The sequence below is a fragment of the Prionailurus bengalensis genome, chromosome A2 (assembly GCF_016509475.1).
Source record: "Prionailurus bengalensis isolate Pbe53 chromosome A2, Fcat_Pben_1.1_paternal_pri, whole genome shotgun sequence".
In the NCBI taxonomy this organism is placed as follows: domain Eukaryota; kingdom Metazoa; phylum Chordata; class Mammalia; order Carnivora; family Felidae; genus Prionailurus; species Prionailurus bengalensis.
Genome location: NC_057348.1, coordinates 86411487 through 86438024, shown reverse-complemented (window position 1 = coordinate 86438024; position 26538 = coordinate 86411487). Strand labels below are relative to the sequence as shown.

The following is a 26538-nucleotide window of genomic DNA, read 5'->3' as shown; positions in this document are numbered from 1 at the left end:
AAAGGAAATGGGTACAGTTCAAAGATCCCATGAATGTAAACGTGGGCATTTTGACAAAACAGCCAAAAAATAAGCAAAGACATAAGACCAGTGGAACATTTTCCACCAATTATTTCAAAATTTAAATAGTTCAACAGACTAGGCCATATTTGTCATATTTTGAGGGAAACTATTTTTCCAACTGGCTGTACATTTTTTTTTAAATTTGGCCAATCTCAGGGGCACATGGGTTGCTCAGTTGGTTAAGTGTCCAACTTCTGCTCAGGTCATGATCTCATGGTCCATGAGTTCAAGCCCTGCATTAGGCTCTGTGCTGATAGCTCAGAGCCTGGAGGCCTCTTCGGATTCTGTGTCTCCCTCTCTCTCTAGCCCTCCCCCATTCATACTCTGTCTCTGTCTCGAGAATAAATAAACATCTTTTTTTTAATTTGGCCAATCTCTTTTCTTTTTTTTCCAGTGTTATTGAGATATAATTGATGTAATACATTGTATACAGTAATGTTAGACACCATAATGCTTTGATATGTATATTACAAAAGTAATACTTGGCTATATTTGACTTTCATAAACAATTCAAAGAAAAGATTTTAGTGTATATAAATATATTATTGATAGGCGTCTGTGTGGCATAGTCAATTAAGTATCTGACTCTTGACCTTGGCTCAGGTATTAAACTCACTTTTGTGCATTTGAGCCCAGCATTGGGCTCTGTGCTAATAGCACAGAGCCTGCTTGGGATTCTGTCTGTCCTCTCTGCCCTTCCCCCACTTGTGTGTGCTCTCTCTCTCTCTCTCTCAAAATAAGTAAATAAAATTAAAAAAAAAATGTATTATTGTACCAGACAACATTTTAGGAATTCTCTGTCTTCTCTAAATTGAGGCCTCATAAGTCTGACATTGTGAAGCTGAACTGTACAGACCAAGACATACAGATGACTAGCCTCAAGATTATAAAGGAGGTTTAGGATTTGTTCTCTGGAAGATTTCTGATGTGATTGTGAAGTTGAAGCTAGGTATAAATTGTAATCTGGGTTCTTGAATTTAAAAGAAGTTAAATTTACCTGCAGAAATAAGGCAATGCTACTTACGTCTTTCGATGATTTATTAAAACCAAAAAACTCTAATCCAAATATTTTATCTAAATTACCTAGACAGTTTTGCAACCTATGAATTCCATGTATTTAAAGAGCATTTATGGATTCTGCTTTTATTTTTAGAATCTGAGGGGAGTGTTAGAATAACAGGAAATGAGTAAAACTTTGAGGTCTCTTACGAGCAAACACTAGGTTTGACTGTAAAACCATTGGTATTTCACATACTATTTAATATAAACCCACATTTTTAGATAAATTTGAAGTCCTTTTATACACTTCAAGGAAGTGAAAGTAAATGAATCTATAATAGAGTGTGATGAAAATTTATGATGAGGGATGGGGTTAATGACATTTTGATTTAAACTGTAGCTCAAGAAGAAAACACTGGAGGTGACCGTCTGGGATTATGATAGATTTTCTTCCAATGACTTTCTTGGTGAGGTGAGCATCTGATTTCCTTTTCCTTATCCGCTTTCATTATGAACCACCAATTAGAGCTTGATGCAAGCGTATTTCTTAAGTTTATAAGATAACCATTTTGGTTAAAGCCCTTCAGTGGATAGAATGTATTTCCTGATTCATCCTTTTCAGTTGATGAATAGTAACTTGAGAAATGGTCTTCACTTTACCATTTGATGTACTTTATAAATAATTTGCAAGATGAACTAGTAATTGTTTTCATAGGAGACATATAATCATGCTGTGAATCCAAATGATTATGTTAAAATTTTGAGATAAACTTTATAAAATGAGCTAGATTTTTAAATTGCATTTTCAGGTTATTGAGTCGCTATTCCTCACTGAATGTATCATTGACTTTATGTGACATTTTACATTCTTATTTCTTTGAAGTATCCCTTGAAAACTCTCAAAATATTTTACAAGGCAAAACTAGAAGTAGGAGAAGACAATAAAAAGGAATTTTATGTAAATTCACATGAAATCTAACCTCATTAATGAACTCTAGCACAGTGGTCAGATTCTGCATTTTTGGTTTGTTTTTGTTTTCATCTATCATTTTTCCAAAAATATATATTTTATTTAGTGATCTTTGCTAAAACAGAAGTTGTGAATTAATGTTAAAAAATAAGCCATAAGAGACTCTTGAATACAGAGAACAAACTGAGGGTTGATGGGGGGTGAGGGAGAGGGGAAAGTGGGTGATGAGCATTGAGGAGGGTACCTGTTGGTATGAGCCCTGGGTGTTGTATGGAAACCAATTTGACAATAAATTACATTAAAAAAATAAAAATAAACCATCTCTTAAAAAAAACACCTAGACAATATGATGTCCCTTCCCAGAAATCATAGAAAACTGTTATGTAGTCTAGGTGATGTGAGACCTTGTTTGGTTCCTAGACTGTATTTCTCTTTCCCATCAAAACTAGACCATTTGACCTTTAACTGCAGTCTCATGCTAGTACAGCCACTGGGAATAGTCTGGCCCTTCGGACAGTTCTAGGATGCACTGTTATATCTGACTTAATGTCCCATTTCAGAAAACTGATTTATTGTTGTTTTTAAAATTGATTGTTCACATGAATTTAGAGCGTATATCCATTGTGTTGGTTCTCATTATTTTATGTCTCATCAAATCTGAAATGCCAGCAACTCTAAAATGCACTATTACTTACGAATCACTAAGAAAGAAAAAAATGCTGGGAAGTCTGGGTGGTTCATTTGCTTAGGAGTCCGACTTGGGCTCAGGTCATGATTTCACAGTTCATGGATTCGAGCCCCGTGTCCAACTCAAGTCCCACATCTGGCTCTGTGCTGACAGCTCAGAGCCTGGAGCCTGCTTAGGTTTCTGTTTCCCTCTCTCTCTACCCCTCCCCCCGCTTCTGCGTTGTCTCTCTCTGTCTCTCACAAATGAATAAATGTTAAAAAAAAAATAAAGACAAAAAATGCTGCCAGTTAAAACATGACACAGTGCTTTCTCACCGTTAAGTTGTTAGTCATACCCCTATTTCAAAGATAAACTAAAGTATGTTTTAAAATACAGGGGATAAGTTAGTAATTTGCAAATTGCCCATTCTTTTTTATTTTGTCCCTCTCATAACTAAAACCAATCTTTAAAAATGATATCCAAGTTAGAAAAACAAAAGATCCAAATTTAGTACTAGAATGTGTTCATTTCACAAAAGAAAGTTTTCTTTCATGAAGAATTGCAAGTCTACCTTTTTACATCATCTCCAAAATAATTAATAGTCTGAGATTTTATACAGTTCCATTTAACCAAGTGTTTATTAGACATCTATGATGCACAGAGCATTGTTCCCAATGTCATGCGTAAAGAAACATGAGGAAGACAGCCTGGTCGTCCTCAACGTCATACTGTATCTTATATCCATGAATAAATTTCAGGTCACAGAAGAGAGTAATAAGTGAATTATATCAACCTCATTGACTTCCTGCATTGTTTTTCAGGTACTGATTGATTTATCTAGCACATCTCACCTCGATAACACTCCTAGATGGTATTCTCTCAAAGAACAGACTGAAAGCCTCGATCATGGCAAGTCTCATTCCAGTCAGGGCAGCCAGCAGCCTCCAAAGCCATCTGTCATCAAAAGCAGAAGCCATGGTATCTTCCCTGACCCATCCAAGGGTAGGAGACATTTCAAGTAGAAAAAGCTTTTGTCTCCTTGTTCACTTAGTAACTTCTGAATATGAATGCCTGTAGATGTAATTCATTTTGAAATGTTGGATTCTGTTGGAAAGTATGTAATATAATGTCATGCAAAGAGTGATTGATATGGAATCAGGAGTAAAGGGTGTTAGTCTCGGATCAGCCCATAATTAGGTTTACTACTTGGCGATCTTCACCTAACTCTGGTTTTGAAGCAGGATAATGGAGGAGTTTGGGCTATATGAGCTGTTGGGTTATTTCCAGCTCTCAGATTCCATGATACTAGGATTTTATAAAATGTGTTGGGTTATTCCGTAAAGAAAAATAAAAATCCTCAACAGTTCATTGACGAGACATACTCATTATTACCATTGATGCAGATTTCTTCTAATTGTTTAAACCCCTATTTTTTCATAGGTATTTTCTTATTCACATATTATTTATATGTAAGCTATACATAATTTTGCATCCTGATTTTTACTTGTCATATCAAGAACATTTTCCCCATGTCATCACAACAATTGGTATGTTGAAATTTACTTAAACCTTTCCTAAATGTTGGCCTCAAGCTAATTCTATGATTTTTTTTAAAACTCTGATTATTATTTTTTGAAATAATAATGTTATACATCGGTTTGGGCAATACACACAGAATTTCCATTTGAATGAGATTTTCCTTTGAGAGGTTTATTGCCAATTATCCTACGACACATTAATCTTCATCATAAACCGAGTTACTACCTGTATGAGATAACCATGTAGTATCTTCCCTAGATATATTGAACTATGTACAAGTATCAACTATAACTTTTTATACTGGACCTGAGTCTTGCTCCCTTCTCTTCTCAGAAAGTACATCACATTGAAAAGTGGTTCTTTGCACATTAGAAAGGAATGGGTCCCAATTGCATGTGTTCTAGGAGATGGAAAACCACGAGGCCAAGTCCAGTAGGACACTGAGTTGATCTGATAAACCACAGACTCCCATGCGTGCTACAGATATGACTTATGACTGAGCTTTATAGATCATTTATGGATTCCACTTCCAGAACAACTCTGCCCTGATTAACGGTCTAGAAGATCATTAGCATAAAGACTTCTCTCCCTCTGACTGCCATAGTCAATGTGGGATCTATAGTCCACATTCTCTAAACTCACCCGAGACATGATTCTACAGTCCCCACACTTGATGTGTCCTATAGTGATTCACGCCCCTTTGTCCAGGAATTCACCGCATTTTTACTTAAAACTCCTCTGTGGTAGTGTCAGCCTATCGTCTCCTGCCTGGTCCCTACCTGAATCGGCAGTTGCTTGCTAAAAGGATAAGTTACCATAATTCATTTACGTGAGGATAGTCAGATGTATTTCCTCTTCTCACAGTTCTCTCTTCTTCTCAACATTATCATCCTCTTGACTCGCCTCCCCCACACGGCTTCCCAAATGTTTAATCACATTGCCGAGTAGGGAGCAGTCGCATAAGTAAGCCCAACAGGCAGCGACATTAACATAAATCTTAGACAGTTGCAAATGACGTGAGGCCGGGCTCGATGGGAGGAATGCTGGAGCCACGTTAACTCCTGTTTCACCCTTTTGTAACCAGACATGCAGGTTCCCACCATTGAGAAATCCCACAGTAGTCCTGGTAGCTCGAAATCCTCCTCCGAAGGTCACCTCCGCTCTCACGGACCATCTCGCAGCCAGAGCAAAACCAGCGTCACCCAGACCCACCTGGAAGATGCAGGGGCTGCCATAGCCGCTGCCGAAGCCGCAGTGCAACAGCTCCGCCTGCAACCAAGTAAAAGACGCAAATAAATTCCTCAGCATGGCAGCTTAATGTTCATCTGTTGCCTTCCTTCCCTGCTGTCCTTCCCTGTCTGCTTTCTGTGTTTTGGCACACCCCGCTCACTCCGTTCTCTGTCCCTTTGTCTGTGTAAGGACAGTACCGATACATATATATGCTCTCTCTCTTATTTAAAAAAATTTTTTTTTTATTGACGTGGACCGCAATAAAACTGGCTGTTTCCCCTTTGTCTCCACCATCCATCCAACCTGGCTCATAGTACTTGGTAGCTGTGTCCGTGATGTTTGCAGACAACGCAATGTTGTGTGTCCTTTGTGTGTGCACTTTAAATATCCTTTCGACTACAGGAATTATAAGCACACGTGACTGCCAGTTTTCTAGGCATTACACCAAAAAGCACACACCCGAGCAGTTAGAGCAGATTGGAAGTGAGATTCTCTGAAAACATTCCAAAATTGGGGGCAGAAGAGTAATACCACCAGCAGGCAAATTCTCGAACCTGGAGGGGGAAAAGACACTTCAAGCTTAAATACCTTAATGGATTATGCACGTGAAGTATTGTAGCTTTCCATGTGGGACACTTGCTAATCGTTTGACAAAAAAAAAAAAATCTGTGAAGAAAATCATGTCTCATATTTCCAAAAAATTACATAATATTAATATATGTATAAACATATGTGATGAGGCAGTGTGACCTCCTTAAGGAACACACTGGGGTCCATTTCGTTGGATCACACTTTGTGTATGATAACAGTGAATTTATTGGTTACTTTTTTCCTAACCATTGGGGATCCTAGGACAGTCAAGATATCAATTAAAGAATAACAATCCACCCATCTTAACTGCTGTATTTTCATTTAATTTATGAAAATGTAGTCAACTGATATATCAAAACTTAGTAAGAACAGAGATTTTACAAATGGAGGTGCACTGTTCCTTCCAAGAGACATCAGCCAGACAATGGACATAGACTGATGTTATCCCCACGTCCCAAAGTCTTCATTTCCAAAGAAACAGCCAGTTTTAACCCCTTTAGTGCTATGCATGTGGTGTCATTTTGGCATTTGAAAACCCACCTTATTTAAAGAGAGCAAAAGATCACTTCTGTTTGCATGAGTAACATTTAAGCTGGTTCCATCTGAGGATACATACTCTGGGTTTCCATTTCACCCACACTGCCACAGCAGCACATAAAAGCGGTCAGTCTAATCATGCCAGGAAGCAGCACAGACACAGCATAGCAGGAATCCTCCCCATTCAAAGAACTCAGTCTGATAATCTGCCTCCACCAGCCAATGGCAACCAAGACCAAAGCCAGCTAGCCCTCAGGAAGGTGATGTCTGATGGACCAGTCAAGCCAGAAGGAGGTGAGCAGAAAGGCGCTATTCAAAGCACACAGCGAGAACATCCCCCAAATTTAAAGCCTTCCTCTTTTAATTTTTAGACATTGTCTGATAAAATATGTTTATCCCCTTTTTAATGTGCTTTTGTGGGCATGGCATTTCAGGACTTCCTTGTCGCTGTGTAAGTCCCAAAATCAGTCCCATGATATATTGACTACGGTGATTTGTATTTTTCTATGCACTGGGCATCTTTTGACTTCTGTTGGGAAATAGATTAACAATATTCATATTGCAGAATGGAATGCATGCTACTAACCTAATCTGTTCAAGCATGACTATAAATATGTTGCATTGTGATAAAAGTTTAAACTGCTCAAAATTCGAACTAGCATACCAGTTGGAATGTAGATCAGTGTCTGTTGCATATTATTTCAAGTGTAACTTTTTAAACATTCAGTGGATTTTGGAAATTCTTAGAGGAAAGTAAGGGAAAAATTGTTAATGCACTAATTCACCTTTACATGGTGAAAGTTCTCTCTTGATCCTACAAACAGAGATTTTCCACTCATGTTTCCATAGTTGTTAAGTGTATCAGATGTGTTGGGCATGTGAATATCCAAGTGCCTGTGTAATAAATAAAGTATCTTTATTTCATTCATAAACTACTGGGTTCTGAGCCATTGTTATATGATGCAGCTTAAAATGAGTGTGTCAGTTTTTGCTTTCTCATTTGATTCCTTGCAATAGAGTATTTATAGTTCTTGTTCCATTGCTAGTGAGATCTCTAATGATAGACCATGTGGGGAGCAGAACAAAGTTTTATGTCTGAAACATTATTAGCTAGATGGAAAATTACTGCTAAATAAGCACCAAGCGTACATAAACATGTAAGTAAGTGATAGGGGCTGGGCTGCTCAGTGATACTTCTGCTATGTCTTGCTCGAACATCTGATCTACTCTGCGGTCTTCCCAGGTTTCTGTTTGGAGGAAGACAAATCCCATGAGCCCTCGCTCTGGGTGGGTGGGTGTATGTAAACTTGATTCCAGAAAGCTGTGTTCAGAAAGGAAAGCAAGTTTGCATCCATCCCTAACCTGACCCCAGCATTCCAGCAGTTTTTCCCAAGAAAGAGTGCTACTGCCAGTGACAAAAATCAAATGAGGGCGACTATAAAATTGTCTTTGAATTTAGTTCAAAAACATTGGTAAAATGAAGGTTTTTTTTTAATAGGATACTAGTGCTCCGTTATGTCCCTTCTAGCCCTAAAGTACTTGATTTTATGATTCTCTACTTGTCACCAAATTAAAATCAAGCCTTATACTTTCCTATTGCATTCCTCTTTATTCTCTGAAAACCAAAATTTATAATAGGTTCTTGTTCCAACGAATCAGATATTTTGGGACAGTGGAAAGTACCTGTGGCATAAAACATAGTGATGTTTTCTAAATTAGCCTGGTAATTATCACCTCTGCACGGTTACCCTTTTCTACTTAGCTTACCAGTACTTTCCAAAAGTACTTAAAATCCCACCTGTGACTTTTTCTTCCATCAGATAAGTTCAGTGGATTTCTTAATGTTACTCATTTTCTTACTTCAGATAGTCCATAATGATAAAGGTCACAGTAGTCAAATGCTTCCCTTATTTCACACTCTATTTTTAATGATCATGATATAAGTATTGCTATAGAATATTTTGTCTGAGTTTTTTCTAGATATGGTTAAAATCTATAGCAAAATGCTTTTAGTTCCCTTTATTTGAATAATGCTGTAACAGATATTCATATACATTTAAGGTGCCGTGACTGAATACTGAAGTCATTCTGTACTGAAATAATCAAGATAACATGCCGTGGTGAACATTTCTTGTTTAATTTTGTATTAGCAGATGATAAAGAAAGTGTCTATTTTGTGAAACATAATTATTTCCCTGCTACCGTAAATGCACCAAGAATATAATTCAGCCATGCATTTTGCCAAACAACTGGTGGTAAACATGCTATAGGATCAAATTATATAAAATGCTGTGCCATTAGTTGAAAGCTTAGAAAAACTGGTCTGAGATGTAAACGTACAAAGAGCCAACGGGTTCCTATTCTCTAACCGCATACATAAGTATTATTAATTTTAAGTGTTCAGATAAAAGCCTTCCATTTCAAACCTCACAATGGAGTCCATATAGTCCCATCTGCTTTCTGATAATCCTGCCCTTCATTTGAATAGTTCTTCACATTATACCAAGTATGTTGTCAGCCATCTTCTCATTTGATCACACCTAGTAGATGAGGTCTTCACTGAAGATCACCTTATCCCTTTCTTCTGAGTGAGCAGTCAGAGAGATGGCTAGGATCACGGGTAGAATACACACCCAGAAATTCCTAGAATTGGCAACCTGACCTTTGCTACGAGGCCTAAACCTTTGCTTTTTTAATACTCTGTCTCCTTTGAAATCAAACTCTTCTTTCAATAAAACAATTGTCATTTACATATATGTTATTTATTGTTCCACTTCTTACAAATGATTAGAGTTTGCTAGAAATGATGGCAGAGTACAATTTAGACTTACTGTACCTACATGACCCTCTTTTCTGAAGGCCAGGAGTGAAGCTGCCACAAACAAGGAAATAAAACCCTGTCATGCATAAGCCCAGTGTGGCAGTAAGCAGAGTCTGTAAGGCTCTGTGTACATCTGTAATCGTTTCTATCAAGGGTGACAAAATCGTCCCTAAAGAGCCGTTCAAATGTGTGTGTGTGTGTGTGTGTGTGTGTGTGTATATATATATTGTGAGCCTCTCAGCAGATTTTTGCTTGGAGTAGCATAAAATATGGGTCAAGCAAGAATTATGGAGTGAGCCAGAGAGAACTTTCTCCCTCCAGGGTTTAGGTGCACGCTGGGAAACCTGAAGAGAAAGATTAGACAGATTGCGCCAGATAATCCTGATGCCTAAACAACTCTTTTGTGTTTAGAAATCCCTGCAAAGGTTTGGTTTTTTTTTTTTTTTTTTCCAAGCCAGTTGGTTTGGCTGAACACAAGCTGTGCCATTTCAGAAGGTGGGAGCAACCAAAGAGCAGAGTTTTAGAAAACAGTTTTCTCTAAGCCATGCTCAAACTAAAACAAATGGAAGCATTCCTTAAACCTTAAACATGAACTTAGTTGACCCCAAATATATCACATTTTAAGTGCATTTTGAAATTTCTGAGCTATTTTTGCTTGCTACTAAGATTTTAGGTGAGTTGTAACTTTAGAACCAGTACTACAGGCTGAGGAGAAATGTCCCTCCACCCCAGGCAATGAGTTAAGGGCCACTGGAATGGGTTGGAGAGGTTAGGGGAGCAGATGAACCATGGAGTAAATTGTGCAAGGGAATTAAGATTAAGCATTCCTAAGTGTGGCCGAGTTATAGGAGAATAGCCTGAAACCTACTTCCACAGACCTCACTGCTGGAAACTCCGCTTTCAGTCAGGCTCACTTTCAGCAGCTGTCAAAGAAGAGTTTCATATCTGCACGTTGCCGTGGTGAACTCTTACTAAGCCATCACTCTGTGGGAGGTGCTCTCTTGGGCAAGTGGCAGGGGGTGGCTGGGCTGGGAAGCTGGGTGGGCACTGGGAGTAGAAGGGATTGTTGGTTACAGAAGGTGGTAGCTAATCAGTGTCCCATTCTCTTCTGACTGGAGGTTGATGGTTCCTTTTGGTCAGAAAGAATTTAGCATTCTCTGTTTCTGGGAAGGACAGGGTCCAAAAGGAAGTCAAGGAGAAATCAGAAGAGAAATCAAAGTGAGTTCATTGGGAAGTGAAGTCTTCATTCACGTATGTAAGAGGTTAATAAAAACAGATTTGCATTCCTCATTTCAATGTGTTCATGTAAAAAAGCTGGAATACAACTTTGGGTAGTTTACAATGGAAACAAAATTGAAACTGTAATGATGTGAACACAGCAAACATCCAACAAAATCTGAGGGGATCAAATTGTATAATTTCAGCTTTCAAAGTTCTGTGCTTATTTCTCTGGGGGTGAGGGTTTTCCTTGTTGTCTGTAAAGATCAAAATGCTCTTCTAAAGTTTTGTTTTATTTAAGAGATGCCAGATTTTCGTAGAATGATTGATGATGCATTTTCTACTCTTTCAGTAGTTATTTGACATTTATTGCCAGAAATCTCTCTGCTATACATGCAGAGTCACAGAGAGTAAATGTATAGCCCTGACCATGAGACACGGTCTCTTGGTTATGGATATTTATTCACAAAGATGAATCCGCTGATCTACCATCACTGGGTACTTTTGTTCTTTTCCAGTAATTGCTATGGGTTTGCACTGAGCCATCCACATGTCTGGTTCACACTGGGGATTTATATGTCCATTTCATCTGCCATGAATTCCAAGACCAAATGGCCCATCTAGGTATCAAACTTAATTTCAGTACTGCTGCACCTTAGTCAAATGATGTCGCTCTGGGCCTATATAATTGGATGTGACTAATAATACATGATCTAATTGTAACATGCCACAGTCCCTCAAATGCTACTTATGACACATCTTTAACAAAGTTAAACTTAATTTTTTAAATGCAAACTACTTAGGCTTGAAGAAATTATTTTCAAAAAGTTAATTTATCAAATTACCACCAGGGAGCAGGACCCTGAGGAAATGAGACAGGCAAGTAAATGCTGATGGAGGAAAGAAATGAGAAGCATGAAGCATGAGAAGGCTGATGGGGACACAGTGCGGGACCTTGGACAGAGGGTACAATATGAGCATGGGGCTGGGGGTGTTATCACCTGGGTAGGAGGGATCATGGAATCACGGGAAATGCCACCTAAGGAGAGGCAGAGGAATGCCAAAGCACCATCTGGCTACGTGACAGTCTTGCCTAAATCCAGATACCTATCCATGAATTACTTGGTTTTTTCCACTTTTCATCCGCATGTATTACATTATCTAAAACCATGATCTTTCACCCATTCTCCATTGTGCAAGATAATTGGGAAGTGGGGGGTGGAATTAGTGAATGGGATAGGATGAAAGGAATGTGTACTGAGCCAGGCTCTGGAAATACCCTCTTTTCTTTTTATTTCATTGCTGTGTTGAATATGTAAATATACAATTAATCCTTGAGGAGCCAAAAGAAATACTTACTGATTTTAAATGAAAACATACTGTATCAGAAATGCAGAATTTTGATTGGGGTGTTGAGTCGTTTAGATATGTGAATAGGATTAATGTAGATAACCATAGCTTTATACCTCGGTGTATTTTAAGATACTGAAAGGCAAAGATTTCTGTAAAGATACTGAAGGATAAAAATTAATTAAATTAGTAACTTGAACAGTATCTCATCAAAATATTGATATTACAAATCAAACAAAAACATAAATGTTTAAGAAGAAAATACTTAGTCAGGAGCACGGGACCCTTTTTAAAAAAACATAAGAAAAACATTGGGTTGTAATTTCTGCCATATTTATTCTTTCTTTTTTTTTTTAATGTTTATTTCAGAGAGAGAGAGAAGACAGAGTAGAGGCCAATAGAGAGGGGAACAGAGGATCCAAAGCCAGCTCTGTGCTGACAGCAGAGAGCCTGATGCTGGCTTGAGCTCGCAAATCATGAGATTATGACCTGAGCCAAAGTTGGATGCTGAACAGACTGAGCCCCTCTGCTATATTTATTCTTGAAAGAGCACAGGAACAAAATCCACTTTTCCTCATGAACGTATTTCAAACTCAAACCACATTATTTGAAGTTCTATAGGTCACATTATAATTTTATCCAACTCTTTATATAAAATGAATTTGGAATCTATACAAAGAGATATAAAAAGTGGGTAAATATATATATATATATATATATGTATTTGAAACTTTTTTTTCTCTATGTATCTATTACATACTTTTAGTTTGTTGTAGAGCATTCTCACTACGGAGGACATTTCATAAAGTAAATAGCTATTGAATCATTCTTTTGGCTTCATCCAACTATCGACGTACCAGAAAATTAAAGTCTTCATGTAGAGAAAACGTTTTTTGGAAGAATGTGCATAATTTTATGCCTGCAAAATATCATTATTTATTGTAGGTTTCTGCATACCATAAAGGTTTCTTTTTAGGCAAAAATGTAACAGACAAGCATCATTTTTTGATAGCTATAGTTTTTAATTCATTCCTACTCTGTACAGTTGTGAAGTTCTGGATTGAACAAGTTCCAAAGCTAGAGAGGATAAAAAGAATAAATCTTCTTTGGAAAGGCTCACTTTCCTAAAGGCTTGGTATTTTTCAGTAGAAGCATAAAATAAAAAATGAAAGTTACCGTAGAATAATTGCCATGTGCATAGTGGTTTAAGATGACTGTCAAAAATAGCTGATGCTAATTGGGTTCTTCTCGTTTTCATGGTCTGTACTTCATGTTTCTTATGGCAGATCTAGACCAGTGATTTCCCCATGTGTGTCCTAGGGGCACTTTCAGGGGGTTACAAGGTCAAATACAAGAATATTAGATGTTATTTGTCTTTTCCCCTCTCATTCTTTCTCATGTAACTGTGGGGTTTTCCTGCATTTGCATGAGGTATGATGACATCATGGTTTTGAAGGCTAATAGAATATGTGCCTGTCTACTGTTTCTTTTAAAGTTTTCTTTATTTTGAATATGATAAATAGTGATAGATATAATTCACATAAAATGAAGTTCTTTGAGAACTTAAATATTTTTTAAGAATGTAAAAGCACTCTTGGGATCAAAACGTTTAAGAGCCACTCATCTATCCCTATGCAGAATCATAATTTTTCCAGGAGCCAAAGATAGTGGGTGACTGGAGTTTTCTTCTAAAAGAGAATTATCATATTTGTCTCTGAATTTTCTATGCTTTATATCTCTTATACTTCAGAATCCCTTCTTTCCTTTGTCACTTATGTTAATTTATAATTAAGATTGACATATGACAATTTTTCATTTTATATTTACACTATTTTATTGAGCTTGATTTCGGTTAAATTATGAATGTATATCCATATTTGTTACTTCCTACTTTCAAAATTTGCTGGTAAGTTGCCTCTAATCAAGCTGTTGCTAACCTAAGGTAGAGTCGGAGGGAGTATTACACAGGTAGATTAAATTTTATTTGCATCCTTATCTCAAACAAAAAGTTTATTGGAACAATTGTTTATAAATTGTTTCCTTTTATCTTCTTTTGTATCATCTATATTACTGGTCTTATATAGTTCAAATTAATTTTGTTGGTGTCAGAAAAACTGAAGATGATCAATTTTGATTCAAATTTGATTCAAATTTGAGAAAAAAATTAAGTTCTTTATCTCTTAACCCATTTCTTGATTCTTAATTTTCAAGGATTTAATGTGTTTTTAAATAATTAAAGTTAAAAAAGAATTCTGAAAATATTTATCATTTTTAGAAAATATTATCTGAATTATATATATATATATATTACATCATTTATGCACACTCACATATACTTTTTTAAATGAGTGTTATGTTCCAGAACCTCTTCAAAGTGTTAGTGATACTACAGTGAACAAAACAGATGAAAATAACTATCCCAGGGAATCCCCCATTCCTGGTAATATTTATTGAATAACCAATTAGATATCTGGGAAGAATTATGAAGAATGAAAAAAGCATGAGTTTGGCTCAAATGAGATTGAAAAAGAAAAAATTGCATAGTCATTGACGTAAGTTTATATTCAACCAAACATCCTTGTGTTTAGAAACATCTGGAACTATAATTAATTACATTTTTATTTGTCCTGGCTCTCGTTCTCACTAATAATCTTTACAGTCTGCTGGGATATAGCTAACTGTAGGGAGGAAAGAAAGTATTTGAAAATGATCTATTTGGAGAAGGTAGAGAGAAGGTAATGAAATTAACTAGAGAGGTTAGTTCCCATAGGACTAGATACGCATTGATCAAATAATTCTCCAAACTCCTCTTTATTCTATGGCTTATTGACTACATTTGAATGATATACAAAACAATAGTGTTTGTTGTAACGTTAGTCATATAAATCAGACTGCTTTAGGCAAAAGTTTTATATAAATCAAACTATTTGGATTCCATATAAAGATGATATTCTTGTTATCTAAGTATTCATGATCTAAGTTATCAATTTGAGGATTATGTAAGAACATTTTCAAAACTAATTATTTTTCAATTACTTTCCACTCAAACAATCCTGCATGTTTTGCAAGCCAACTGTGAGAGAGAGAATATTGGCATTTCAAAGCAGAATTAAATGGATATTGAAAAATTAAGAGTTGCTCTTGAGAACTTAATTCAGATCTTGAATCTTTCCCAAATATAATTCTCCTTTCCAAATATGATTTTTTAAAGATAAAAAACATAACAATTATGTTAGCATATTTTAGCGCAAAACCAAAACTTGGTACTTAATAATTTCTTTGTCGATTCCATCTCTATGGACACAGCTAGAATTATAGCCTAAATTTATTACAGGTCAAGTAATTTTTAAAATTTTCATTTATGATATCTTGATTGAACATTTTTCCATTATTTACTAGGATATTTTGGTCCTCACTTGAATTGTACTTATTTTAAATATTAAAAAGTTGATGTGAATTTAATGTATTTAATTTAAATATTAAACAGTTAAATATTTTATTTCTTCTAAAAATAGTTCTGAGCCAAAAACCTTATAAAAGGAAGACGCACTCAAAAGGCAACATTCTAGCAAAAATACAAAAGCTATAGCATACTAAGCCATCACATATATTTATGTAAGAAAAAAATCGTATGATATTATTAGCTGAGCTTTACTCTCATTTCCAAACACTGTTATATTGAAGTTACCTACTATACTTCTGTTTCCAAAAGTAATCATTAATCCTATTAATGCTAGAGAATGAATGATTAGTAAGTATGGAAAACACCTGCAAATTAGTGATAGCATTAGCTAAAAACAGACTGAATTGATTATATTGATATGTCTTGGAAATCCAGTCATAAGGCCAATGTGGGTGGAGAAGGAAGAGGGCAAACATGGCTAAGCTTTACTATCTTTCCTGGGACTTAATAGCTAAGAGGCATCGCATCTCCTTCCTCTCTGAAAGAAGATACTAAATGAATATGGACTATCTTAAGGGACAGACTGTGATTTTTGTAAGGAAAACATTCCATTTTTCATGGTTTGTTATATATCAGTAATCTGTCATTTTAAACAAATGACCCATAGAAGTCTGAGTTATCCATTTTCAGCCTTTCGTTTGTAAGAACTTGTAACTTGGAAGTATGTGGAAGCTCCTACAAATAGCTGCATTGAAACTACCTATCCTATTTGGGGTGGGGGCTGGGTTCTTTAGAATTTTTCCAAATCAGATAATGAATATACTGAGGTAACATTAAAAATATTAAATTTCTAAACTCCTTGTACGATGCCACATGTCATCTTAATACTCCTAATCTGTCAGAGGGAACATAAAAAATGTGACTGGACCTAATTCAAGGGAAAACCTAACAAATAATGCTGGTAACAATGGAACTTAAAACCTGACCTTTTCAGGTTCGCATGCAAAGCAAAGCAACGAACGAGATAAAACTGCAAAATCTCATTAGTAAAAATAACAATCAGAAAAACAACAGCAATAATAATAGATAGAGAAATAGAGCAAAAGATAGGCAGTGGGGAGAAAGTAGAAAAGGTCAGCAAAGTAATGTCCCGCCAAGGTAAAGCTAGCAAAAGTGCACTATATGCACTCTAAATACGTCAGTTCCGTCATTAAACTGCTGGAAAAAACAAAATAACTATTGACTGTGTTCTCTTAACTCCACACATCCTATAGACTATATCTATGAAGATAATATTAATACTGTGTCAACCAAGTAATTTGGGAAATTCTAGACTACCATTAGAAATGATTCCTAAAATATTTGGATATAACTGTGAGTTGGACCAAGGACATAAAACCAGTGACAGAACATCACAGGCAGCAAGGCCATCTACTGCATCCCAAGCACTGACCCTGAGGTAGGCAGGGAGCTCACAACCTCAGCCTGAGACAATTGAATATGATAGAAAAGTGGATTAGCCCTTTTTAGTTTTTACTCTCTTTCTCTCATTAATTAGTGTGTGACGTGGAACAAATCAATCTTTTCAGGGCTTAGGTTTTCTAAAGGCGCAATGATGGTTCTGGAGGGGACTATCTCTAGAGTCCTTACCAGCTTTTTAATTTCCTTGGGTCCACAATTATATAAAGTCAAGGCTACAATTCTGACCCACGGACTGTGAGCACAGTGCTGCCATCGTGTGGTAGGTACAGTGATAGTTCTGCATTTTTAGGTATAGTTGAAGGGGGGGGGGGGTGTCCAACAGAGCAAACTAATTGAAGACAGATGTGCAGTCAAAAAAACACTACCAGGTTTAATTAAGGTTAGCCACAGTGGAGTAATAAAACAAAATGATGTCTAACCATCTAGCATCTGAAGAAAATGAAGAGGTCAAAAAATAATTTAAAACAGATTGAACTGCCTCACAGAAGATAAAATATGTTTAGTTGAAATGCCCCCTCAATAACTGAATAGCAGAAATGATTTAAAACTCTAGGATTTATTCCTCTAGGGTACAGGAACCTTCTCACAGGAGTGGGCTTATTCCATCATCTGTTTATGTGGTATATTCTTTCTCCTTGTTGGTACTTGACAGTGAAATTTGGAGTTTAAAAAGACAGTAGACACAAAAATGTAGGCTCCAGATATCCATTTTATTATTAAATAAATCTCAGTTCCTCTGTAAAATAAACATTTCTCATGTGTAAGACACAGGCACATAATATAGTCAAGCATAATAGGTCCATGCTCTCTGACACGCTGATTAAAAGAGAAGAAGAAAGCAAAGGTAGAATGTTTTCAAATTGTTCATTTTGATCATAAAACTATGGAATGTCATATTTGTTTTAATATTCTAAAATATTGTTTAAAAATGGCATTGGTTTAAAATATATTTATATTTAAATAGAAACCAGAATTCTCCAGCTGTCTGTACATCAAGATTTAGTAGAGCCAGCACAAGTACTAATGTCTGTGATAACACCCTCTGGTGGTTCCCAATCTAAATACATTGATAAAATAGCCGTGTTCTGTTATGAACTCTTTCTTTGAAATTCACCAAACTTCGTGCTCCCGTGTTTAGAATCTTATCATTAAATATTTCTTTCAATGAAGCCACTTTTGGAAGGATTGGGAAAACATCTAGTTGAGTGATTGTGTTTTTCTATATACAGCACGATAGATTAATTTGCATCTCTGTTTCTAAAGCTACAAAAAAAAAATGCATTGCCCAAAGTTTCCTTGACAAAACATGAAGGAAAAAATCCTCCCACATTAAGCGGTGCAGTTCGTAAGAGATTTATGATTTGCATAGAGCACACAGCTGGATAAAAAGTAAAATATCTACTAAATCATTCAGATGGTTATGTAGTTAAGGGAAAGAATTATTAATTTTTTCATTATTATTTCATTAAATGTTGCCTCAGCATAGTTCCAGCATAAGCTTTTAAGAAGGCTACCATGGAGAAAACACAGGCTCGGCCTCCAACATCCTGAAAGTAACAAATACAGCCAAAGATAGAAAGTGGTAATTGCCAATAACAGACCTGTGATCTTGTGCTTTGTGAGTATGGATATAGAAGAGTTCGCTTCTGGTTGGGAAGATGAGGAAAATACACGGAGCAGGTGCAATCTGAGCTGGGCCTTTACTGACAAGTATAATTTAGGTATGAGAAAGTGACGGGCAGAGAAAAGCATAACAAAGAGAAAGGGCCCAGCAACCGCTCAGGAGGAAAAAAAAAATCCAAACCAAAGGGAGCCAGAGTGTGTGGTCTAAGTGGGCTTCCAGGAAAAGCATACAAAGGAGAACGATGGGAGATACATTTGGAAAGAAGCAGATGATAAAGGACTTTGAGAGGCCAACTAAAGAATGTGACTAAAATCATGAGATTTCTTGAAATCACAGAAGCTCTAGCCTCTGATATTAAATCGTAAAAGCACTTTATTCATCAAAATGTTTCAGGTAATGCAGGTTTAGCTCAGTGTAACAGAATTGATATATTTTTATTTGGAGACTGTTTTGAGAGAAAGAAATTAGTAAATATACTCACTGTTTCAAGCATCTGATAAGGAACTATTAAAATACTTGGATTCTTAGTACCCGTTGATCAAAATGTCTGCATTTCTGTATGGTTGACTGCATTTTATGCTCTGTAGATAGAGCCCAGTATAAAGCAGAGGTCTCTTCTACATTTTTCATTGAGTTCATTTTTAGAAACTACCAAATGTCAGACTCTCTGTACCCTACACTTACCTACCAGGTTAAGAATAAAAGCACCAGGTGTGTTTTTAAGGTAATGCCAAACATCTCGATTTCATTAAATTATTCACCTAATGTCTAACTGCCCGAAATGTTTTTAGACTCAAACTTACGCATAATTGTGTTTTGCAAATACGTTCGGTAGACTTAGACTTATTCCAATATATGTATATGTTCTCTACATTTGGTTTTCTTTCTTTTTATATTTCTTATAAAATATTATTTGTTTGCATGTAAATCTATAGCACTTGCACAGGCTTTCCAAATGAGATTTCTATTCACCTAGACAAGATGAAAAACTCTTTCCTTAAATTTATTTCTAGCCTTGTTCCTTTCTTCTTATTTTGTTGTTTCACATTCTGTACACATCTCAAATTTCCCAGAAGAGGAATAGAACTAGAAATTGCATCAGGTAAAATCAAAGCTCACAAAGAAAAGATTGAATATTTTGAAATGTAAATAAGACAGTCTTGCTATAATAGCTATTTTGGTACATTGTGAGATTGCTCTTGGTTGAAAATTGTTTTAATCTAGTAAAAATAAATGGATTTAAAAATTACTGCATATTAATTAAGGGTTGTTTTGGAAATAGTATATAGAGATTTTCCGGTTGTTGAAATTAAAGTGTTCCATTCAATATCACACTAAAAAATATTAATAATAGCCTCGACTGGATTATGTAATGCTAGTCAAAAAGTATGGCATCTTTCCTTTGTTTACAACCAGTTGACTAATCTGACTCATCATGTGGTTGACTATACAGTTTAATTTACTTTACAAAAATTCATAATTTTATCTCATAGTCCTATATCCTTTATATTTTTTGTTACCCTTTTAAAAAGTTCTAAGTTCACACTAAATACACCATCTGGGTTTCTTCTACATAAGTTGAAGAAAATATCAAGCATTATAACTATCATTCCGTTTCCTCAAATCTACTTCTATCGGGTACTATTAATTCATTGGTGACTGGCTATTTAACAATATTCAAGACTTTTTCTAAATAGCTATTCCCAATTTATAGACGCCTGATATATTATTGACAAGCATTTCTTCCTTATTTCCTTATTCTGAGAAAGTGCTATCACTGGAATATATATTATAACAATTTCTGATGGCTTTAGAGAATCTGTTGTCCCAAAATGGAAGAAGTGGTGGCGATTGGGGAGAACCTTTGTAAGATTTGTTCCTGGTTACCTTGATGGTGTATTTCCTGTCCTCAAGAGGTTTCCCTCACAATGTCTATATTTTTCACTTCATTTGGATATATTGGTTTGACTAAAATCCCACCAGATTGAGAGTCACTGTGTTTGTATACATCTCTTTAATAAAAATGTAGGTATCTGAGAATCATTACATGAGTATCCACAATTCACCCAGTAGTGTGGATCTATCCAACTGCTTAAGAAACTCCTGATTGAACGGGGATGTATTTATGGAAGAAAGAGACTCTAAGTATTTTTCTACCTTAGAATGTGAATCAAGGCAAAGTCATTGTCAGGGACTAGGTATACTCGAAGACACTAGGGAGCAGCAATTGATAGGAAAACCCTGAGGAAGAGGTTGGGGGTATGGCAAATAAAATCACAAGATGAGGGAGAGAAAGTAACCGAAGTCCTGCTTCATTTCACTCCTCATGGTCACAATCTTATGAGTCGAGATATGTATTACTGACCCATTATTATCCAATGCAAAAGCTGAGACCTTTTAAGTTTACTCCAGAATGAGCTAGGATTCCAAATCCCGTCCGTATGATCAAAGCTCATGCTCTTATATTCTGACCATGTGGCAGGAGACATAATAATTTTTAAAATTTGCCTAGAAAATCTTCTCTCCATAAAAGAGGAACCACTTGCCTTCTCTTCTGTTTATTTATTTATTTTTTTGCATCAAAATTCCCCCCCCCCCCCAAATCTCCTCTAACCTAGAACTCCACTAACAGTCTTGGTACTAAGCTCCCACTGCATTATACAACACAAAATTAGAATGTTTCTGTGGGAATAAGGATTCCTGTATCCACAAGATCAAACTCAAGGAGTTTTTGAAACAAGTCCCAATCATAAATGAAGAAATGCCGAAGGGAAAACAAAGGTCTTCAAATCTACAAACCCGCTAGAGACAGTTGTTAGAGATACACAGAAACAAGCACAGAATTCTCCAACCTCTTCTTGAAATCATCTGTTCTACTCTGCATCTTTACTTCTCAGGAGAAAGACAGATTATTGGTTAATCTGGAAAATAAGCAATTTTCCCTTACTCTGCTATTTCTATCAACCCAAGTCTTTCTAAACTCCTTTCTCCATGAAATAGTCAAAATTCTTATTTGTTTGTCATTATTGCAATACTGTACAAATAAGCCACAAGTAGAAACAATAATAACAGTCATGGTACAGTTACTATGTAACTCATTCGAAACATCTGATGGTTTAAGTCGAGACATCATTGAGGGGCTTTTTTTTCTTTATCTCCAATGAAAATATGCAAGTACTTAGTGTTACCACAGCACGTTATTGGTTAAGGGAAAGAAATTGAAAGGCAGGTGAAGAAGTGTGGAGTTCTTGCTAGAGCTGTGTCGTTATCCATGTCAATGAAGAAAACGTAGAGTTGTGCATTTGGAGATCGCTGGGAGTTTCATGGATTGACTGTGGTGTTGACTCTTCCCACACCATGCAGCAAAGCCTACCAATCACCGCCCCGCAGAAAGCTCCGTGTCTACCGGCTCCTCGGGCAGCAGCTTTGGCAGCGGGTACAGCGTGGACAGTGAAGGAAGCAGCGGCACTGCAGGGGAGACTAATCTATTTCCTATTCCAAGGATGTAAGTGGGTTTTATGCTTTCTTGCTTTTTTTTTTTCCCCACTACAAAGTTAACAGCATCATGAGTAAGCTTTTCTTAACACTTAACGGGAAATAAGTAGATAATTATCCAGTTCTGAGTCACTGTCCCTGAAACACTTCAGCTGTGTGTGCCTACGTAGAAAAGAGACTCTTCAGGAAAGGTTGGATTCATTTAGTTAATTCCAAGGATGAATGCTGGTCACTTCCGGGACTGTTTAATAAGTACAATCTGTACTTAGTAAAAACAAAAACAAAAACAAAAACAAAACAAAAAAACCTGCTAAAATAATAACTAAATTAAGTCCAGCCCTACTAGTGGCTTGAGGCTTTAATCATACAATGACCAAACACAAACGTTAGTGGTATTTGAGATAAACTTAGATTAATTGACTTTGAACCAAAGCAGATTTAAACATATTTTAAAAGCTCATATATCATGTTTGAAATAGGTAAACTATTGGGTTCCTCATATAGACTTTTCAATGATAAATCTTACCACAGTTAAAGTGGAAGATTTTGAAGCGTTTTCCTATTTTCTAGAACAAATATCAAGCAATACATAGGTCTTCAGTAGGTAATCTTGGATTAAAGTTCATTTGTAACAGGTGAAGCCTCAAGAAGATGATACCATAAACTGAATGCAAAATGAAAACAGGTTGTGTTCAGAACGCGTTACCCTGGGTTTAGTCATGGAGGTGGCAAAGATTAGCAGTATCTAAGACACGTATGTAGGTTATATCTGTTTCAATATCAAAATCTCAGCCTCAGTCCTTTCCTTCTCCTCCCCGACAACTAGTTTTCTGGGTTCTCAAGAACGTCTTTGGGTCACACATCTCCAGGATCTAGGTCCCGGTGAATCTAGCCTGCCACTTGGTTTTGTAAGGCCTGTGAACTAAAACTTTGCATTTTTAAATGTTTAGAAAAAAGGAGAAGGAGAAGAAGAATAGCACTTTGTGACACATGACAATTATACGAATTGAACTTTCAGCGTCCACAAATAAAGTTTTATTGGAAGCCACACCCATTCGCTTATGTGTTGCCCGGTACTTCTTCTGCGCTGTAGAGGCCGACTTGAGTACAGTTGCAACAGAGACCATTCAAATCATTTGCTCTCTGGTCCTTTACAGACTTTGCAGACCCCTGATCTGGACCCTGGTTAAAGGATCTCCTTCGTTTTCTCCACGTTGAGCGTGGCCATTTCTGGGAGCGGAAATTCGATTTCTCTTTGTTTTAATGTCAAGGTTTTCATAAATCTTTCCTTTTAGTCTCCAGAATAGTTCTAATATTTAGATATTGGCTCAACTTACAAAAGCAAAATAATGGGGACATGGGTTCGTACAGTAAGAAGTGGGTTTATTTTGTGATTTGCAAGTTATATTTTTCCAACTTCAATTTTTTAAATTTATTGGATCACTTGTCCATATCTTTTGCCTTTTTTTTATACTTAGGCTATGGATTCAATAGTTATTTATGTTTAATCAGTTCTTTTTTTATTGGAAATTATTTCTTTTTTTTAACTTTTTTTAAACATTTATTCATTTTTGAGAGAGAGAGAGAGAGAGAGACAGAGCATGAGCGGGGGAGGGGCAGAGAGAGAGGGAGACACAGAATCAGAAGCAGGATCCAGGCTCCCAGCTGTCAGCACAGGGCCTGACGCGGGGCTCGAACTCACAAACTGTGAGATCATGACCTGAGCTGAAGTTGGACGCTCAACCAACTGAGCCACCCAGGTGCCCCTGGAAATTATTTCTAAAAGGAGTCTGATCTCATTAGTTCTCTGCCTCTGATGATCCAGTTGGAAGAAAATGTCAGCAAATTCATTACATTTCTCTCTCTAGGCTATGAATGTCATATGAATTTGTAATTTTTTAACCACACATCACTTAATATACTTCCAATTTATCCTTACATTTCAAAATAATTTAACACTGCTGATGAAGTTATAACTTCCAGAGAAAAACCACGTTATTTCTTCAATATTTGAATATCTGAAGTAGAAATAGATTATGTGTTTTTACATATATGCCACGTTCCAGTTTTGTTTTTCCCATTTCCCTGTTCTCTTATAAATCAGAGCCTTTAAAAACTGCCTAGGACACTATTGTTTTGCCATACGAGCACAAAGAAAAATTCTCTCTTCTAAAGCATTACAGGATATACGTAAGAAGCTGTATTTGGTATTTCTTTTATACACTCTTCTGTGTCTAACACAATTATTGCTTAGGCTAACATAAGAGTTTCGTAACTATTTGTGGGTGCCTGGGTGTTCAGTCAGTTAACCTTCTGACTCTTGGCTCAGGTTATGATCTCAGGGTTCATGAGTTCAAGCCTCGCATCAGGCTCCGTGCTGATGGTGTGGAGCCTGCTTAGGACTCTCTCCTCTCTCCTCTCTCTCTCTCTCTCTCTTCTCTCTCTCTCTCTCTCTCTCTCTCTCTCTCAAAATAAATAAATAAACTTAAATAAAAATAAAATTTTAAAAAGAGTTTAATAACTATTTTGTGATTAACAAATATAAATTATAAATTGTAGTCAGCATGTTCTGAGATGAAGATTATTTCCTGGGAATTCAAAAAAATTGCATCCCTTGCATAACCCACAGTCATCACATTCATTATGTATGAATGTACAGACATATGTTCATTACATTCATTCAAATGGGACCCACAGTCACATTTCCTTCGTATTTCAGTTAGCTTTGCAATGCCACACAAATTTCTGTATAATCTTAGAAATGCCTCTAATCCTTAAACCTATGGACCTAATGTTAAAATCAGTTTTCATTAGAAACAAAGACTGCAGTTGAATATCACCATTAAAATTCAAAAGCTAGTACTCGAGGTCAAATAAAAAATTACCAAAACTTTATTTTTATTACTGTTACTAAATACTTTCATTATTTTGTTAAACCTAGGCATATATAGGGCAGTAATTTCTTCAGTACTCTCATCTGTCAGATAAAACGGTTTTCCGTTTCGTTTGAGCTTGACTCAGCAACAAATTTTTTGGGTTCCCTCCGCTAGTCATAGTGACTGCTCACGGTGAGATTGCTACTGACTTATGAAGCTTTTCTCTCTGACTGGACTAGAGCAGAGTCAATTTTTTTTTTCAGTTATTGTCTATTTTTATTGAGTCCCAATAAAGCAATTACACAAATTAAAGTTTTGTGCATTGCCTAATCAAAACTTTTTTGTATATATTCAGATGCAGACTATATCTATCTATCTGTCTATCTATCTATCTATCTTTATACAGGTATATATATGATTTCTAACATTTTTGCAGGTATTTGGTCCTTCACACTTGATAAAAATTTGTGTTTAAACCTCTGACCTAGAATTGTCATAATGGAAGAATGTGATGGCTTTCAACATAAAATGATTTCTGATTTTATGTCTATTCCTCTTTCGTGATGGACAGAACCTTTTCTGTAAAATGGTTAGAGGATCTTTAGAGCAGTTTTCAAGTAAGATGTAATTGGATTCTTAAGAAATGAATACAATTACATTTTCAGCATGTTCAACAAACCAAATATTTTTTTGTGTGAAAGTAAGAAGTAGTTGTTACTAAATACTACTTTTAGAATTATTGCCTAGCAAGTATAGTATCAAGGCATTCTTTTGTTCAAATACCCATTTTAACACTTAAGGGATTTTATTTCCTCTTTTTAGAACATATTACGTAAGTACATATAAAGACAATTCCAGAATCTTTTCTACGCCATGTAGCTTTTTCTATGACTGAAGAAATACAAAGTAGCCTATAGCGTTTTGGCTGTTACATTATCAATATTCTGAACACAGAGTGCTCAAAATATCATGAATTCTTCATTGATTTGGCCTTCCAGAAAGTTCGAAGCTGAAACTCCAAGAGTAGTAGACTCCGGCTGAATTCTAAAGCCATTATGTGATGCTTATTAATATTTTCTATTTATTGAATTTTACGATGTTTCAGGCACTGTGTTAAGGACTTTATGTGCATTTTCCATGTGATTTTCTCATACCCAGGAGCGATCTAGTGTTACTATCTTTATATTCCAAAAGGAGAAATAGATTCACTAGATTAAGTAGATTCACCTTAGATGACACTAGCATGAAATAGTGAAGCCAGAAGCAGAGACCAGGAGGTCTGACTTCAAAAGCCCATATGCTACACACAGCTGAAAACATAGGCAGGATCTGAAAGTCACTAAGTGAAATAAAAATCTGTGTCATTACAATATTATTTGTGTAAGTTATTTATTTCAGATTTTCCCTCTTCGCCAAAGGGCCTGTATAGGTTATCATAACTAAGTGTAAAGATATAAAAACCCTTTTCACTTCTTAAGTTAGAAGTGGGGAAAAAACACAAGCCCCCAATTCTAAAACAAAATTTGAAAATTTCATGACAGTCTGATCTTTGATAAATGAGTCAACACATGAGACACTGAATTTCGAGGTATGATGTTCAGACTAAGTAGGAATAATAAACAAGCCCCTATTTTAAAGTTAACACGATGCGGAGCAATTTGCTGTCTTTATGT

General features: G+C 36.1%; 1 protein-coding gene across 6 annotated transcripts in view; it reads left to right on the top strand.

Moving 5' to 3' along the window:
* PCLO (piccolo presynaptic cytomatrix protein) overlaps positions 1-26538 on the top strand; it is a 419720-nt gene that overhangs the window by 345448 nt on the left and 47734 nt on the right. For 3 of the 6 annotated variants that reach the window (XM_043588726.1, XM_043588723.1, XM_043588721.1), the window contains 5 exons: positions 1463-1534; positions 3521-3701; positions 5323-5517; positions 6708-6890; positions 21858-21999. In XM_043588726.1, coding sequence (XP_043444661.1) covers positions 1463-1534; positions 3521-3701; positions 5323-5517; positions 6708-6890; positions 21858-21999 — 773 coding nt within the window. The remainder of the gene's footprint in view (positions 1-1462; positions 1535-3520; positions 3702-5322; positions 5518-6707; positions 6891-21857; positions 22000-26538) is intronic. The other 3 variants (XM_043588724.1, XM_043588722.1, XM_043588725.1) reach the window with 3 other exon arrangements.